The 19942-nt window shown below is 41.0% G+C and overlaps 1 protein-coding gene across 2 annotated transcripts; it reads right to left on the bottom strand.

The window, feature by feature from the left end:
* Positions 1-1244: 1244 nt before the first annotated feature.
* On the bottom strand, positions 1245-13748 carry LOC130267239 (uncharacterized). 2 transcript variants are annotated; one of them, XM_056516658.1, is made up of 4 exons: positions 13634-13748; positions 12954-13038; positions 12615-12826; positions 1245-1721 (listed from the first exon to the last, which is right to left on the bottom strand). In XM_056516658.1, exons 1-4 carry the CDS (start codon positions 13686-13688, stop codon positions 1657-1659), a joined length of 417 nt encoding a protein of 138 aa, XP_056372633.1. In that variant the 5' UTR covers positions 13689-13748; the 3' UTR covers positions 1245-1656. The 2 variants fall into 2 exon arrangements, with proteins under 2 accessions (XP_056372633.1, XP_056372634.1); XM_056516659.1 differs by lacking the exon at positions 13634-13748 and adding an exon at positions 13334-13471.
* Between the last annotated feature and the right edge of the window lie 6194 nt (positions 13749-19942).

The raw sequence follows: 19942 nt of genomic DNA, 5'->3' as shown, positions 1-19942 counted from the left end.
GATAACGAATGCATTCGTTATTTACAGCAATATGGTCGGGAAATAACGAATGTATTCGTTACTTTGCTATTCGTATTATCGTGGCTATTCGGGAATGTTCAAAATATGTTTTCGTGCATTCGGATCGGTCCGAATGCACGAAAACGGTAAAATTCGTTAATTTAGACATTCGTGCCGAACCGAATTGCACATGTCTAGTGATTGGTGGTGTATAGTACACCACCGGTCACCTTCTATTTCCGGGGTATCGGATCACAAGTGACCCGCATGATCGGAATCACCGCAGATCGCCGGTGTGAATTCACCAGCAATCTGCGGTGATCGCCGACATGGGGGACCCCAGGCATCCTGGTCTGGTCCCCGCCTGGTGATCGGCAGAGACCGGCATTCCCATGGGTGTACAGGTACGCCCTGGGTCCTTAAGTACTAGGGCGTCAGTGCATACCCGTACATCCTTGGTCCCTAAGTAGTTAAAACCTTCTTTCCTTTCTTCAACCCCTTAAGGACTTAGCGTTTTTCCACTTAGTTTTTTTTTGCATTTCTTTCCTCTTTACCTTTTAAAAATCATAACCCTTTAAATTTTGCACCTAAAAATGTATATCATGGCTTATTTTTTGCACCACCAATTATACTTTGTAATGACATGTAATTTTACCTCAAAAATATACGGCGAAACAAAAAAAACTCATTGTGCGACAAAATTGAAGAAAAAATATAATTTTGTAAATTTTGGGGGCTTCCGTTTCTATGCAGTACATTTTTCGGCAAAAATTACACCTTCTCTTTATTCTGTAGGTCCATACAATTACAATGATACCCTACTTATATAGGTTTGATTTTGTCTTACTCCTGGAAAAAATCATAACTGCATGCACGAAAATGTATACGTTTAAAATTGTAATCTTTTGACTCCTAAAACTTTTTTATTTTTCGGCATACCGGACAGTATGAGGGCTAATTTTTTCGCCATGATCTGAAGTTTTTCTTGGTACCATTTTTGTTTTGTTGGGACCTTTTGATCACTTTTTATTCATTTTTTATGGTATAAAAAGTGACCAAAAATACGCTATTTTGTATTTTTGATTTTTTTTGCGCATACGCCATTGACCTTGTAGTTTAATTAACAATATATTTTCATAGTTTGGACATTTACGCAATACCACTTCTGTATATTTTTATTTACACAGTTTTTTTTTATGGGAAAAAGGTGGTGATTCAAACTTTTATTAGGGGAGGGTTTAAATTATCTTTACTAACTTTTTTCTCACTTTTTTTTGCAATGTTATAGCCCCCATAGGGGATGATAACCGGATATATAGTGATCTCTTACAGGCAGTGTTATAGCCGATTGACTGCTCCTGCCTGGATATCAGACAAGGAGCAGACATTCGGCGATCAGATGCCGAGGAGGCAGGTAAGGGACCCTCCTCGTGCATCCTAGCTGATCGGGACACTGCGGTTTCAGCACAGTGGTCCCGATTAGCCCGACTGAGATACTGGGCATCCTTAAGAGGTTAAAAAACATTTTATTAGATTTTTAAAAAAGAGGATGATGTTATTTTTATAATTTTTTACTATTGGTGTTCATTTCTTTTTTCCTCTCGTTGTTTTTGGTTCTTCAGATGTTATGTAAGATTGATATTATTTTCTTCTCTTTCAGCCTGCCACTGACTTCACCCAGTCTATAATCTCTTCTTGGATGATATTGGCAAATGGATTTTCTAAAGAAAAGAAGATGATAATATAAATTGTTCCATAGTGTGAAAGGTGTAATTCTAGGTGAGACGTGCTAAGATATCTCAAATCAAGAACATCGAAAACTCCTGCACTCAGGAGGCCAGAAGAAGCGCTAATTTGCGCAAAAACTGCCGGTTGTCTGCCTCTGAGCGCCCGCACTCTACAGTCCGGTGTTCTCAATCTATCCAGTGAGAGGAGCGTTGAGTCAATAGCTGAGCGGTGAGTGCAGGAGTTTTCTATGTTCTTGACTTGAGAATTCTTTCTGACCCTGTTCCTTCATGAGTCCTAGCACCGCCGCAGACTCAATATTATTGAACCAGACGAGTATTTAGCTGCTACCTGTGTCTCCTCACCTGGATATATGGCTATTAGATATTGGCAGTGCCATCTCACCCCTGCTTATTGACACGAATGTGCTAAGATATACATATAACATCTTCGCTGTCGGTTACCGGCTCTACCGTAGGGACGGGCTGCACCTCAATGGGGAGGGTGTAGCTGTGCTCGGGGAGAAGATGGCTAGAAGGGGAGAGGAGTGTTTAAACTAGGGACTGGGGGGGAGGGAACCTATAACAGAGGGGGAAGACAGTGTAGATAGAGAGGGGGGACTTAGTAATGTACCTGGGGGTGGAGCAGAGGGGGGGGGGGGAGTTAGAATAGTTAATACGGATAGGCTTCATAGGGAGAAAAAAACATACACCATTGAATTGCATGATAACTAATGCCAGAATTCTGTCCAATAAAACTGGTGAACTGGAGTGGTTGATGTCTGAGGAAAATTATGACATAGCGGGTATAACAGAGACTTGGTTGGATGATACCTGTGACTGGGCGGTCAACATACAGGGTTATAGTCTATTCAGGAAGGATCAGTAAAAACGGAAAGGGGGAGGAGTTTGTCTGCATGTGAAATCAAGTCTGAAGGCCGCACTGCGGGAGGATATATGGAAGGGGGATGATAATGTGGAGGCATTATGGGTAGAAATATATGGAGATAAAAATAAAAAAAATTCTGATAGGGGTTTGTTATAAGCCACCAAACATAATGGAAGAGGCAGAAGATCAATTACTGAGGCAAATAAACAAAGCAGCAAATCAAAATGATGTGATAATAATGGGGGACTTTAACTATCCTGATATAAACTGGGAGACTGAGACCTGTCAATCTCATAAAGGAAACAGGTTTCTGACTATAGCTAAAGACAATTATCTGTCCCAAATGGTGCAGAGTCCGACCAGAGGGGGCGCCCTACTAGACTTAATATTAACCAACAGACCTGACAGAATAACTAATGTGCAGGTAAAAGGACACCTGGGAAATAGTGATCATAATATAATGCATTATAACTTGTTCTTCAATAAGGGAATCTCTCGAGGGGCCACATAAACAATGAACTTTCGGAAGGCAAAGTTTGATCAGCTCAGAGAAGCCCTTAACAATATAAAATGGGATATTGTCCTAATAAACAGGAATACTGACACTAAATGGGAGACTTTTAAAGATATCTTAAATTATCACTGTAATAAATATATACCTTATGGGAATAAAAGGATCAGAAATAAAAGAAAACCAATATGGATGAATAAAAACATTAAAGGGGCAATAAATGACAAAAATAAAGCATTTAAAATACTAAAACAGGACAGCAGTGAAGAAGCATTAAAAAGCTATAGAGAAAAATGTAAAATATGTAAAAAAAAACAAATAAAAGTCGCAAAAATAAATACAGAAAGACTCATTGCCAAAGAGAGTAAAATTAACCTCATAATGTTCTTTAACTATATTAATAGCAAAAACGTCAAAAATGAAAGTGTGGGCCCCTTAAAAAAATGATGAGGAAGAAATTATAAACGGGGATCAGGAAAAAGCAAATATATTAAACAAATTCTTCTCCACTGTATTCACCGAGGAAAATGAAATGTCAGGTGAAATACAGTGTGATAAGGTAAACTCCCCAGTACAGGTCACCTGTCTAACCCAGGAAGAAGTACAGTGCCCCCTACAAAAAATCAAAACAGACAAATCACCAGGTCCGGATGGCATTCACCCCCGTGTTCTAAAGGAATTAAGTAATGTTATAGACAGACCCCTATTTTTAATATTCCGGGACTCTATAGCAACAGGGACTGTTCCCCCGGACGTTCGCATAGCAAATGTGGTACCAGTATTTAAAAAGGGAACAAAAAGGTGACCCCGGGAATTATAGACCTGTTAGTTTAACCTCTGTTGTATGTAAGTTGTTTGAGGGTTTTCTAAGAGATGCTATTTTGGAATATCTTGATACAAATAAATGTATGACTCCATATCAGCATGGCTTTATGAGGGATCGATCCTGTCAAACTAACCTGATCAGCTTCTATGAGGAGGTGAGCTCCAGACTGGACCAGGGGGAATCTCTGGATGTCATATATCTGGATTTTTCAAAAGCATTTGATACGGTGCCACATAAAAGGTTGGTGCATAAAATGAGATGGATCAGGCTGGGGACAATGTGTGTAAGTGGGTAAGTAACAGGTTCAGTGATAGGAAACAGAGGGTGGTTATGAATGGTACTTATTCTGATTGGGTGACTGTTACTAGTGGGGTACCACAGGGGTCCGTTTTGGGTCCTGTTCTGTTTAATATATTTATTAATGACCTTGTAGAGGGGTTGAATAGTAAAGTAACAATCTTTGCAGATGATACTAAACTCTGTAAAGCGGTAAATCCAATAGAGGACAGTGCACTGTTACAACTGGATCTGGATAGGTTAGAGGTTTGGGCTGGGTAGTGGCAGATGAGGTTCAACACTGATAAATGTAAGGTAATGCACATGGGGAGGAAAAATTCGGGCTGGGATTATGTATTAAATGGGAAAACAATTGGGACAACTAGCATAGAAAAGGACTTAGGAATCTTAGTTAACAGTAAATTTAGCTGTAGTGACCAGTGTCAGGCATCTGCTGCCAAGGCTAATAAAATCAAGGGGTGCATCAATAGGGGCATAGATGCCCACGAAAAGAAAATAACTCTACCGCTGTACAAATCACTAGTCAGACCACACATGGAATACTGAGTACAGTACTGGGTGCCAGTGTACAAGAAAGATATAGTGGAGCTGGAGAGGGTTCAAAGACGGGCAACCAGGGTAATACGGGGAATGGGAGGACTACAGTACACAGAAAGATTATCAGAATTAGGGTTATTTAGTTTAGAAAAAAGAAGGCTTAGGGGCGACCTAATAACTATGTATAAATATATCAGGGGGCCATACAGAGATCTCTCCCGGGATCTATTTATACCCAGGACTGTTTCTATAACAAGGGGGCATCCTCTACGTTTAGAGGAAAGAAGGTTCCTACACCAGCACAGGCGTGGGGTTCTTTACTGTAAGAGCAGTGAGACTGTGGAATTCTCTCCCGGAGGAGGTGGTCATGGTGAACTCTGTAAAAGAGTTTGAAACGGGTCTGAATGCATTTTTGCATTAATCCCTCCGGTCTTAGACTTTGAGCAGAAAGCAAGGAATGTCCAGCGAGGTAGGATGCAAAACAGGATACTTTATTGAGGACAAATGGACAGCACATAAAACCAACGCGTTTTGGGTCAGGCAGGACCCTTAATCATGGCATACTAGTATTACAAAAAAGCAAGTTTAAATAGGAAAATGCATGGTCACGTGTTAAGTGACCTCATCACAATAAAAACAGTTACATGTAAAACCTGGAATGGAATACACTATAGAGATACGTCTGGAGGGCTCACAAGAATATCTAGAACAAGAGCAATAATCCACACCTGTGTTTGTTCAAACAGGGATACCTGCAAAGATTCCCATGCATGGGTTATCCCCCCCAGAAAAAGGTACCCATACCCCTCAAGAGACTTAATGTACACATCTTGTAAAGTACAGGAGTTGAGGAAAGCTGCTTAGTAGGGAATTTAAATATTCAATAAGTAAGAATCAGATCATGTCTGAGATTCATCCCAGATGGTTCTCTAGTATTCAACAAGAAAATCCAATAAGACTCCCTATTGAGCAGTCTTCTCCTCAGATCACCACCTCTGATATTATTCTTTACCTTTTCTATCACGTTTATTTTCAATGAAGACACATCCCCATCATGTTTATCTCTGACATGTTTAGACAGAGATGATATATTGAACTGATTATTCTTAGCATCAGCTATATGCCGCCGTATTCTAACCTTAAGGGCATTGGACGTACAGCCCACATACTGACATTGGCAGCTACAGCAAGACGCTAAATATACTACAGATGTAGTGTGACAGTTAGCATATGTTTTATTTGTAATGATGTCACTTAACACGTGACCAAGCATTTTCCTATTTAAACTTGCTTTTTTGTAATACTAGTATGCCATGATTAAGGGTCCTGCCTGACCCAAAACGCATTGGCTTAATGTGCTGACCATTTGTCCTCAATAAAGTATCCTGTTTTGCATCCTACCTCGCTGGACATTCCTTGCTTCCTAATAACATCGATGGTTATGTATACTAGATTTATAGGGACAGAACGTTGATCCAGGGATTTATTCTGACTGCCATATTTGGAGTCGGGAAGGAATTTTTACCTCTAGTATGAGGGTTTTTTGCCTTCCTCTGGATCTACTCAGTAGGGACTCATTAGGGATATAGGTTGAACTTGATGGACTCTGGTCTTTTTTCAACCTCATGAACTATGTTACTATGTTAGTGCAATGATCAACAAGTGCGGCTATAAAATTCTTTAACAACAACTATATATATATATATATATATATATATATATATATATATACATACTGTATATATCCATTATCTATCTATCTATCTATCTATATATATATATATTTGTGGTCGGATTCTTATATGTACCATAAGTAGGGTACCACTTGCATGAATAATTAGGCCTGGGGTGTGCCTGGGTGGCCGTGAAGGGTATCCTAGAGAAGGGGGATACCCTGAGAGTGACTGTAGAAAAAAAGGGGAATGGGAGGGTGGGGACATCTTGCATGCTGGCGACAGCACCTGTGTGGATCAGGTGGGTATATAAAGACCAGACTCCTCCCACAAATTAGGTTAACTGTTTCAGCTAACCTCCACTTGCGGTTGGATTCTTATATGTACCGTAAGTAGGGTACCACTTGCATGAATAATTAGGCCTGGGGCGTGCCTGGGTGGCCGTGAAGGGGGCAAAAATACCTCAGTTAGGTAATACATGAATTAATGGTTAAGCATAACCTACGTCATATGAACCCAAGATAACAGACAAAATACTCCAGTTAACAGCCGGAGGTTGGAACGTGTCAATGGAACAGAGCGATAACAGTGCCTTTAACTTACTTAACATCTAAGTGATAACTGACAAAGAGAAGCCCCTACCCAGAAGCTGGCACAGCTGTTATGGAGCCGAAGCCAAGATAAATTTCTAGATATGCCACTTGGCACTACTAAACCCATAGCACCTACCAGGATGGTACTACCAGGGTGCGCATGGATAGAGGTAACCCAAGTGTCAAATATAGAAAATGTCGAAGTACTAGATAGACAGAAGGTACAATGAGTCGGTTAGAAAAGTGGCCAAAACACAAACATCAGTAGGTATTTAGATAGGTAGTGCCAGAAGAGGAAGATTTGAAAAGTGTCCCGAGCTACACATATAAGTAATCCTATTGAACCATGCCATACATAAAGTGACCACAACAGACCCACATAGAAAAAACATAAAAGTATATAACATACTTAACCTGAGGTTTCGTGTACCAGTAAGGTAGTCTCCACATACTTGCAGGTGTAAAGAAGATTATTACTGCTACGCCCTGAGGCTTATTGCAAAAGAAAATATACATGACCAGCAGGTTACAAAGACCGATAAGGGCAAATTTCCCAACAGGTACACAAGACATGAACAAGCTGAACCGACATCAAAGAACTTAACACTAAGACGTGTACAACTAAGACCACAATCAGACACATAGTAACAAACATAAGAGCAAGATAGAGATGGCAACAACATGAGGCTCGTGGACTGAAACTGCTTCAGACAGAATCGTATGAAACGCAGAAACGGAAACAACATGAGGCTCGTGGACTGACAGTGCAATCTGCCTCGGACAAAATCGCATGAAACATAGAAACGGAAACAACATGAGGCTCGTTGATTGTCAAGCAATCTGCCTCTAACAGGGGCGTAAGTAACGTACAAAAACAAATGACAAGAGGCTCGTGGATTGATGATACAATCTGCCCCAAACAAGAACGTTTGTAATTAACAAAGGAATGACAACAATACGAAGGCTCGAGGATTGTCGGGCAGTCTCTCTCTCCCAGGGACATGTGACGTACGAAAGGCATGCAAAGAGACAGCTTAACACTTACCTGGAATGGCAAGGTCGAACTGACTGTAACAAGGGGTATGTAATGACCAAAAAGGAAACTATAAAGATGAAGCTTTACGGATTGACGATAGCAATCAGCCTCCAACCACACCGAATGCATGGCGCTAAGCGGTAAAACAACCTAGAGTACATAACGTAAGCTGAAACAAAAGAGCTGAAACAGAAGGGGACAACAAACTATGAAACTTACACTGTAAGGAACTGTATGCATATCAATTACCCTGTAGGGAACCGTTAACGTTGAAACATGGTATATCACTTGAAGTAACATAAACACTGTATAACATAAGCTATCTGCCTCTAACAGGGCATATGTAACGTACAAAACAAAAGACGACAAGAGGCTCGTGGATTGATGATACAATCTGCCCCCAATGAGAACATTTCTAATGTACAAAGGAATGACAACGATATGAGGCTCGAGGATTGTCGGGCAGCCTCTCTCTCACGGGAGCGTGTGACGTACGAAAGGCATGTAAAGTGACGACTTAAAGCTTACCTGGAATGGCGAGGTCAAACTGGCTGTAACAAGGTGTATGTAATGACCTAAAAGGAAACTATAAAAATGAAGCTTTACGGATTCACAACAGCATTTAGCCTCCAACCACATGGAACACATAGCGCTAAGACTTAAAGCAACCTAGCGTACATAAAGTAAGATGAAACAAAAGAGCTGGAACAACAGAAGGGGACAATAAACTAGGAGACGTACACTGTAAGGAACTGTATGCGTATTACCCTGTAGGGAACCATATATATGTACCACTATAGGGAACCGTTAACGTTGACGCATGGTATATCCCTTGAAGTAACGTAAGCACCGTATAACATGAGCTATCTGCCTCTAACAGGGGCGTGTGTAACGTACGGACAAAAGACAACAAGAGGCTCGTGGATTGACGATACAATCTGCCCCAAATGAGAACATTTATAATATATAAAGGAATGACAACAATATGAGGCTTCTCTCTCATGGGAGCGTGTGACGTACAAAAGGCATGTAAAGTGACGACTTAAAGCTTACCTGGAACGGTGAGGTCAACTTGGCTGTAACAAGGCGTGTATAATGACCAGAAACTAAACTATAAAGATGAGGCTTTACGGATTGACGATAGCAATCAGCCTTCAACCACACTGAACGCATGGCGCTAAGAGGTAAAACAACCAAGCGTACATGACGTGACAGCTGAAACAAAAGAATGGGAGAATAACTATGAAACGTATACTGTAAGGAACTGTATGCGTATTACCCTATAGGGAAATGTATGCATGTCACACTGAAGGTAACCGTATGTATGTGACACTGAAGGTAACCGTATGTATGTGACACTGAAGGTAACCGTATGTATGTGACACTGAAGGTAACCGTATGTATGTGACACTGAAGGTAACCGTATGTATGTGACACTGAAGGTAACCATATGTATGTGACACTGAAGGTAACCGTATGTATGTGACACTGAAGAGAACCGTATGTATGTGACACTGAAGAGAACCGTATATATGTGACACTGAAGCGAACCGTTAACGTTGAAGCATGGTATATCACTTGGAGTAATGTAAGCACCGTATAACATCTCCGAAAACAACAAAGCCTTGTATATAAGCTTACAGTAGTGTAAACCCTGAACAACATTAATGTTCAGCAGAACAGCTAAATTAACCACTAATACACAGTATATATAAGCCACAGTAAAACGCAATTACCAGCAATAGAACATAGGCCCATATGTCAGCTAAAATAATGTAAAATGCCCAGTATATCTGCTACAGTAACATAAGCCCCAAATAACAGTAATGTACCATATATCACTTAATTAACACTAATGCATAGCATATAGACACTTGTTATGTGATGCAAATTATCAGCTATAGTAACATAAGCACCGTATGACCACAATAGGGACATTAATGCACCACATGACAGCTATGGAAACGTAACACAGCATCGGCTATATTAACACAAAGCCGAGTAAATCAACTATACCAAACGAGCACAGTACATACGCTATGGTATCAACGTCTGGTACTGCAAACCAATATAACGTGAAGCATGGTATCAGCTCAGGTAACACATGCCACCGGAACTATTGTAGCATAAATGTCACAGTCATGTACGTACAATGTGACAGCTCCAGAAAGGTATACATAATTTTATGCGTAATGTGCCTGCTATAGGAATATTTGCGTAGTGTGAACGTTATGGGGTAGAATGAATCATGTTCAATGAGAAACATAAGAGTAGCATGACAGTGCTGAACATGAAAAACGTAACCACAAGCCATGAAAACAATACTGTAAGAAAGATATACAGGTCACATTGAAGGAAGATGTACATGTTACATCACTAGGGAAACATAAGCACGTACACCGAGTAGGAACCTGAGTAATACACTGTTGAACGCAGGCGTGGTATACTGTGTGGGATATCAGCAAGGAACACTATGTGGAAGGTAGGCGTGGTATACTGTGTGGGAACGTATGGCAGTACGCGGTTTTGCTTGTTACCTGCTGTTGCAACCGTGTGGAAACGCAATCATGGTGGTGTAGTTGTGTAGAATGTAGCCGTGACACAGGAAGCCAAGTGATGTCAGTACCTGGTTGAAATGAATACGTGTTATCTTGTGTGAACCGTATGCGTGATAAATGCAGGAAAACATGGCGTGTATGGTAACGAAACACAGAACGCTGTAAGGAAACATAAGTGTGGAGAACCATGTGGTAATGTCAGCAAGGACATCCTATGACACCTGACCTCCCACATGAGTAAATGTAAAAGCAATGCCATGATAACAGCCTAACATACTAGACCTGAGAACCATGAGAGTCATGCTGTGACAGCTTGAAAAACCTGACCTGCATACATTAATGAAAGCCTAATGGGACATAACTAAAAACCAAGATAAATGTGACAATAAAGCTATGAAACATCTGCTGACGTAGCAGGTTGGCGCACATTAAATTCTATGGTGACATAACCCATACATGACTACGTGTATGTAATTATAACTATACAAGTTATATGAATGGTAACATAAAACAGTATAATAGAGACATATGATGTATCTACGATAAGTGACATAACCACGGTGATATATAACAGTATACTGATGGCAACTTACATGGTATATACTAAGGGATGTATACGTGGTGTACATATAACTGACAAATAGTAAATAAATGCACTGGTGATGTATAACAGTACAATGTATAATGACAATTTATACATGGCCTATAATCGATGACATGTCTGAGATAGAGATTGGTCATGGGCTGCAGCATAAAAGAGCGTACAGATGGGGAGACGCAGCAGGAGAGACTCCAGCGAGGGGACAGAATGGAGAGCGGTTGTGAGCATGAAACTGGTTTACACCAGGTCACATATGAAGGAAAAATAATCTCGTAAATGTAAGAACAGTCAAAACAACACCAAAATATGGAGGCCCCCCAACACCTGAAAATTCAGCAGCCTGTGCTGCTCTGTCAGCCCAAACACATCCTCCTGCTGCAGTCAATTATTTGTATGAGCCACAGCTGTGACCTCCTATGAGTGATCTTTGCAGACTAAGAGACTGAGGCAGGAAAGAGTTAACTTCAAGCTGAAATATGCAAATTACCTCACGGCCAGCAGGCCAGGGCTGGAGCCTGCACAGCTACATGTGCTTATTGCATGTTTACTGCATATTGTAGGAGCGAGATGTAGCTACTTCACAGCCTGCAGCGTGAAAGGTACCTTAACACATTACCGTATTCCTTGCATCATAGTTAGGCTAGCAAACAGTGCCTCTCTGCGACATATGCAATCAAACCTCCCGCCAAAACCACATCATCCAGTGCAAAGACATCTTGCATGCTGGCGACAGCACCTGTGTGGATCAGGTGGGTATATAAAGACCAGACTCCTCCCACAAATTAGGTTAACTGTTTAAGCTAACCTCCACATATAATTGCCATGGAAACAGCACATCCAAAAAAATATGGCAAGAAGAGAGAAGGGGTGCACGCATGTTCCGAACCTCGGCCCACTGGTTCTTCAATCCACAGAAAAGATGCAGGCAGCATACCACAGCTTGTATCCAAAGGAAAGTGAGTTTATTCCATGATGTGATAGAGACTACGTTTCTCCAGCCTCACGCTGGCTTTCTCAAGTGCTTAACAGGTGACATGTATGAGGCCTAAATAAGCCAACCAATCACAAATTTATGACATAACATAGTGATTCACATATGTAAACAGTATACAAAATAACTTAAAATAAGGCATCCAGAGCATCTGAATGCAAATCGGTGTCCATTCTTTGTGCACAAAGTGCATATAGTTCGTTGTGCATCACCCGATCGTGAAGTGCAAACAGTGTCCATAAAGAAAATGTCCAAAATAAATGTATAAATTACCTCCTGAGCCGCTATATATTATCTATCTATTATCTTCCTATCTCTCTATTATCTAACTATCTATGTATCTGTCTGTCTATCTATCTATCATTCACCAAGACTTGCCTGGGTCATACTCCATCTTCTTCCTCTCCACCTCCATCCTCATCCTCTCCTCCTCCATCCTCTTCATCTCCTCCTCCATCCTCTTCCTCTCTTCCTCCATCCTCACACTCTCCTCCTCCATTCTCCTCTTCTTCTGCTCTCTCCTTCTCCTTATCTTCCTCCCCATCTCACTCTTCTTCCTCTGTATTTCCATCCACATTATTATTTTCTGCCTATAAAAAAATTGTGAAGATGTTATAAATATGAGACAGTTCTTTACACTAAGAGCAGTGTCCATGTTGTCTGATCACATTATAGAGAGAAGACAAGTGTAATCCATAAATGATGGCAATAACTTACTGGATATAGTCCAGCAGCCATAAAATTATCCATATTCCCACCATGGTCCCAATAAGTATACCGGAAAACTCCAGCTCTGTAAAGCCTGAAAAATAAAGAAATTATCAGAATTTTTTTTTTCTATAAATTCCTTCCATTACCCATAGACATGCAGTAGTGTTGCACCACTCTAAGACAGTGGTTTCCAAGCAGGGTGCCTCCAGCAGTTGCAAAACTACAACTCTCAGCATTCCTGGACAGCCAACTGCTGTCCGGGCATGCTGGGAGTTGTAGTTTTGCAACGGTTGTGAACCACTGCTCTAGTCTTTAGCCTCTGCCAATGAAATATCAACAATCAAACATAAACAACATGGATACAAAAGACATCTTGGAGTAAATACCTGCCATCTTCTCTCCAACAACCCTCAAAGGCCTCAGCCAGCCAATGAAAAGTAGTGGATGACTTGAACAGAAAGTCACCTACTAATACTTTTGCAACTAAACTCAGATCTTTAAGAGCTGCCATCCACACATTATTCTATAAAGTTGCCCATAGCAACCAATCAGATTGCTTCTTTCATTTTTTAAAAGGCCTGTGAAAAATGAAAGAAACTATTTGATTGGTTACTATGGGCAACACAGCAACTTTTCCTCTGGACAGGTTTTGATAAATCTCCCCCACTAGGTCTAGAATCCCTTACCTCTGGGATGCTTCCAAGTTGCATAAAGTATATCAGGAGACATGGAGGAGGCCATAGGAGGGCAACAACCCAGTAGCAGGACCACTACCTCTGCCTATGTGCAAGGAGGAGCAAGAAGAGCACTGCCAGAGCCCTGCAAGATGACCTCCAGCAGGCCACAAATGTGCATGTGCCCACTCAAATGGTCAGAAACAGACTCCATGAGGGGGGTATGAGGGCCCGACGTCCACAGGTGGGGATTGTGCTTACAGCCCAACACCGTGCAGGATGTTTGGCATTTGCCAGAGAACACCAAGATTGTCAAATTCTCCACTGGCACCCTGTGCTCTTCACAGATGAAAGCAGGTTCACACTGAGCACATGTGACAGACGTGACAGAGTCTGGAGATGCTTTTCAGAACGTTCTGCTGCCTGCAACATCCTCCAGCATGAGCTGTTTGGCGGTGGGTTAGTAATGGTGTAGGGTAGCATTTCTTTGGGGGGCTGCACAGCCCTCCATATGCTTGCCAAAGGCAGTCTGACTGCCATTAGGTACTGAGATGAGATCCTCAGACCATATGCTGGTGCGGTTGGACCTGGGTTCCTCCTAATGCAAGACAATGCTAGACCTCATGTGGCTAGAGTGTGTCCATAGTTCCTGCATGAGGAAGGCATTGATGCTATGGACTGGCCGCCTGTTCCCTAGACCTGAATCTGATTGAGCGCATCTGGGACATCATGTCTCGCTCCATCCACCAACGCCACGTTGCACCACAGACTGTCCAGGAGTTGGCGGATGCTTTAGTCCAGGTCTGGGAGGACATCCCTCAGGAGACCATCCGCCACCTCATCAGGACCATGCCCAGGCATTGTAGGAAGGTCATACGGGCACATGGAGGCCACAGACACTACTAAGTATCCACAAAAAATTTGCTAAAAATATATTTATTGAATAACAAAATTACAAAAAGTCCTAAATATTAAAATCAACAAGCCATTCAAGTTCAAGAGTCTCAAATATCAGAGTACTCTAATGGGTAAATCCCCAAAACTTTTTCTCCCGATGCGCTTCCCCGTATATGGATAGAAATACGGTTCATAAGGGGTTATGAACAGAGATATAATGGAGATATTGAGATATATAACTTATATACTATTCCACTCTATACCAAGAAAGAGCACACATGGCACATAAATAACACATAAATTGCACATAAATAGCAAATAAATGGCACATAGCTGACAAGGCAATATTAAGCAAGACAATCACAATGACATTTGTTCCAGTAGACTTGACGATCAGTGACTATCCTTATAAGTTGAGGTCCTATCTCCTATAATGAGAAACAACAGAGAAAGAAAAAACAAGGAAAGCGTATGACATATACAAAACAAAAGCAAGCAACACATTCAATGCACGTACATAACAGAAAAATACTGAGGAAAAAGTCAATACAAAGTACATTGAAACACCAAATAACAACAAATAATAATTATAATAAACCTACTAGTAATAATAATAATAATAGTAACAGAAGATACATAATTACATAGAAATGATTAAATCCACATTATCCGATACAAGAAGGACATATGATAGCAGTGTCCATCCCTCTTTCATAATGGCCCCCACTGCTTACATAATAGATCTACACATGTAGATGCATAATAAAATATAAGTAAATATTCAAACTAGCAATTCCAACAAGGAGATAACTCATAAATATTTAAATGTAAATTTAGGTATACCTCCAGATGTATCCTTAAAGTAGATCAAACAAAACTCATACACTTCACCGCTGTAACCACTGGAAACAATCAAACAATTGCTACATTGCTTATGTATTTGCATGGGCACGCTGTTAGGGACTTATTGACACACTTTTTGTCCCTGTGGCAATTGTTTGGTTGTTTCCGGTGGTTACAGCGGTGAAGTGTATGAGCTTTGTTTCATCTACTTTGAGGATACATCTGGAGGTATACCTACATTTACATTTAAATATTTATGAGTTATCTCCTTGTTGGAATTGCTAGTTTGCATATTTACTTATATTTTATCATGTCTTTACACATGTAGATCTATTATGTAAGCAGTGGAGGCCATTATGAAAGAGGGATGGACACTGCTATCATATGACCTTCTTGTATCTAATAATGTAAATTTAATGTGAAGGTAATAAGACTATTCCACTCTAATATCTACTGTGTATATGAGATAAGCTTATGTTCTCTCTCATTTCTATCTAATTATGTATCTTCTGTTACTATTATTATTACCAGTAGGTTTATTATTTGTTGTTGGTTTTTGGTGTTTCAATGATACTTCAATGCATTGAATGTGCTGCTTGCATTCGTTTTGTATATGTCATACGCTTGGCTTGTTTTTTTTGTCCCTGTTTTTTCTCATTATAGGAGATATGACCTCAACTTAAGGACAGTCACTGATCGTCAAGTCCACTGGAGCAAATGTCATTGTGATTGTCTTAATATTGCCTTGTCAGCTATGTGCCATTTATGTGCTATTTATGTGTTATCTATGTGCCATGTGTGCTATTTCTTGGTATAGAGTGGAATAGTATATATAAGTTATATATCTCAATATCTCCATTATAGCTCTGTTCATAACCCCTGAGGAACCGCATTTCTATCCATATACGGGAAACATGTTGGTAGAAAAAGTTTTGGGTATTTACCTATTAGAGTACTCTGATATTTGAGACTCTTTAACTTGAATAGCTTGTTGATTTTAATATTTAGAATTTTTTTTAATTTTGTTATTCAATAAAGATATTTTTAGCTATTGTTTTTGGATACTTTGGATAGAATTTAGCTAGAGTGGACGTAAGAGTCCAGTTTTTTCAGTGATTGGTTGTGTTGAGATGGCAGGTTTTCTCACTGGTTGTCTTGATATTCAGAAATGGACAGCTGATGCTGCTGATATTTTTTAGAACAGGAAACTGATAAAGAGGATGGTTCTGCTGTATCTTTAAAAGTTTTATTTAAGGATGTCTATGAAGCATACAAGGATAATTTGAAAACATTTTGAGAAGTTCAGTCCCTTGAGAATTATTTTAAAATAATATCATTCCTAAAGGCCTTAGAATCAACATACTCCAGGCAGAAAGGTCACGGTCAGCTAGCCTCTTGGATAAATGGGAACAGGAATCCATAGCAAGTTCTTTTAAATTCATGAATATATTATTAAAGGAGGAGACGGTGACACTAAAAAAAACTGGTGAGCACCTTAAAGAGTTCATAGATCTGGTTGTTAAACATAAGTCAGATGTAGAATATGTAAGAAGGGAGGCTATATTGGAATCAGCAGTGGATAGATTTTATAATACTCAAAAAAAACGTAAACACAAACAATTTGTATGTGACTTGGCTGAATTTAGGGAAAATAGGGCCTTTAATTTTCAAGATAGGACAGTGAGAGAGGGAACAGGGGCAGAGGTGTCTACATCTGACGTGGAATCCTCCGATTCTTAAAGAAGAGGAGGGTTTCTACATCCAGCTTTTTCCTCACCTAACAGAAGGAATCGATGTAGGGGACGAGGAAGGGGGAGATCGGTGAACTGAGGGGAAGATGAGGTGGAAACACATCCTCGGCCTCTACGTCCTCTTCTACTTCCTCTTTTTTAGAAGCGAGGGGAATTCCTTATGGCCTTCGGGGGAAAACAGACCCCACCACAACAGAGAACCAAATCATAAATATGTGTTCAAAAGTGTTATCCTCCTTCGAGATATCAGTTCTATCAAAGGGTCTAGGTTTTGTCCCTACCACTCAATATAAAGCATTTGAGTGGATTAATGATGTTAACTTATTTATACATAAGCTCAAATGGAAAAAATTCTTTAAGCATGCTGATCGTGAAAAACGTAAGGAGCTGGGTATCTCGGAGGACAATTTATCGGATGTTAGACTTATGGCAGATTTATTGACGGAGGGTGAGAGAGAAGTTTGTTAGGGACCCTTTACGGAGCTGAGAGAAAAAAGTACTAGGCCACCTCCACTTAATGGATACACCTAACCTTGATGTATTTTTGCACATTGTAACCCATGAACTGGAGAAGATTCCTCCAAGCAACCAAAGGGTTAAATCCAATTTGATTGAAATGGAAATTATGACTCTTAGAAACCTTGAACAGGACCCCAATAGAATTATAAAGCCCTCTGATAAAGGGGATAATTTAGTAATCATGAATACAACTAAATATCAGAAAATTGTCCTTGCATTATTGAGAGATCATGAGTCATATAGGATTATCCAAAGGGACCCCACTGAAAGGTTCAAAGAGAAACTAGAGCAATTGCTCATGTGGGGTCTTGATCATAGACTAACATCTAATCATGAATTCAAATTTATGTGTCCAACAGAACCACAAATCAATGGCCATATTAGACTAATTGGCCCATTTGATAATCAGGTAGAGAGGGTCCAAGCAATTTTGAGAAGACATTGAACCATACTAATAAATGATAAAGATCTTACAGATGTGCTGCCCCTATATCCCTCTATTACATTTAAAATAAAAAGAGAAAAGGTGCTCCTTGTGGAGTATCGCTTACAAGTAGGATACCTAGGAGGGGGAGGGAGAATCACTGCTTACCAGAACTTGTTGTGTAACAACATACACAACAATGGTGTCAGCATATAAATAGAAGTGAGTCTGTCTGCAGCCTTCCTAGGTATTTGACATCAAAATCTGAAGCAGCTTTGTGAAGGCAGGAATTGCGGCACTGAACCAGGCATAAAGTAGTGAAGGTAAGTTGTTCCAGCTTAAATTTTTATTACCCACAATGCAACGCGTTTCGCTGCGCATATGCAGCTTCATCAGGCATGACTGGGACAGGTAGATCACTAAGGGACAGGTTAGTCCAGAGCCATTTTCAGGGAGAGAAAAGGGAAGGTACATGGCTAGATAGACGACCTCAAGGTACCTTTTGCTGCGGTAGGTGTAAAGCATGTGCCAATGTTCACCAGACTAAGACCTTTTCTAGTGTGTTGACCAACAAGGCATATAACATACAAGATTTTGTGAATTGCGAGACAGAGGGTGTAGTCTACCTGTGTACTTGTACTTGTCCCTTACAGTCCATAGGTAAGACAAAAAGAACGTTTAACCCCTTAAGGACTCAGCCCATTTTGGCCTTAAGGACTCAGACAATTTAATTTTTACGTTTTCATTTTTTTCCTCCTCGCCTTCTAAAAATCATAACTCTTTTATATTTTCATCCACAGACTAGTATGAGGGCTTGTTTTTTGTGCGACCAGTTGTCCTTTGTAATGACATAACTCATTATATCATAAAATGTATGGCGCAACCAAAAAACACTATTTTTGTGGGGAAATTTAAACGAAAAACGCATTTTGCTAATTTTGGAAGGTTTCGTTTCACGCCGTACAATTTATGGTAAAAATGACATGTGTTCTTTATTCTGAGGGTCAATACAATTAAAATGATACCCATTATTACATACTTTTATATTATTGTTGCGCTTTAAAAAAAATCACAAACTTTTTAACCAAATTAGTACGTGTTACGCCGAGCGCTCCGGGTCCCCGCTCCTCCCCGGAGCGCTCGCAACATCCTCGCAATTGCAGCGCCCCGGTCAGACCTGCTGACCGGGTGCGCTGCAATATCTCTCTCAGCCGGGATGCGATTCGCGATGCTCCCGTACCTGACCCGTTCCCCGTCGGTCTTGTCCCGGCGCGCGCGGCCCCGCTCCTTAGGGCACGCGCGTGCCGGGTCTCTGCAATTTAAAGGGCCACTGCGCCACTGATTGGCGCAGCAGGCTTAATTAGTGTGTTCACCTGCGCACTCCCTACTTATACCTCACTTCCCCTGCACTCCCTCGCCGGATCTTGTTGCCATTGTGCCAGTGAAAGCGTTTCCTTGTGTGTTCCTAGCCTGTGTTCCAGACCTCCTGCCGTTGCCCCTGACTACGATCATTGCTGCCTGCCCTGACCTTCTGCTACGTCCGACCTTGCTCTTGTCTACTCCCTTGTACCGCGCCTATCTTCAGCAGTCAGAGAGGTTGAGCCGGTGCTGGTGGATACGACCTGGTTGCTACCGCCGCTGCAAGACCATCCCGCTTTGCGGCGGGCTCTGGTGAATACCAGTAGCAACTTAGAACCGGTCCACCAACACGGTCCACGCCAATCCCTCTCTGGCACAGAGGATCCACCTCCAGCCAGCCGAATCGTGACAGTAGATCCGGCCATGGATCCCGCTGAAGTCCCACTGCCAGTTGTCGCCTACCTCACCACGGTGGTCGCCCAGCAGTCGCAACAGATAGCGCAACAAGGCCACCAGCTGTCTCAACTG

The sequence above is a fragment of the Hyla sarda genome, chromosome 4 (genome assembly GCF_029499605.1).
Source record: "Hyla sarda isolate aHylSar1 chromosome 4, aHylSar1.hap1, whole genome shotgun sequence".
NCBI classification, from domain to species: domain Eukaryota; kingdom Metazoa; phylum Chordata; class Amphibia; order Anura; family Hylidae; genus Hyla; species Hyla sarda.
Note: the sequence above shows the minus strand (reverse complement) of the source record. Positions and strands in the feature narration are given on the sequence as shown.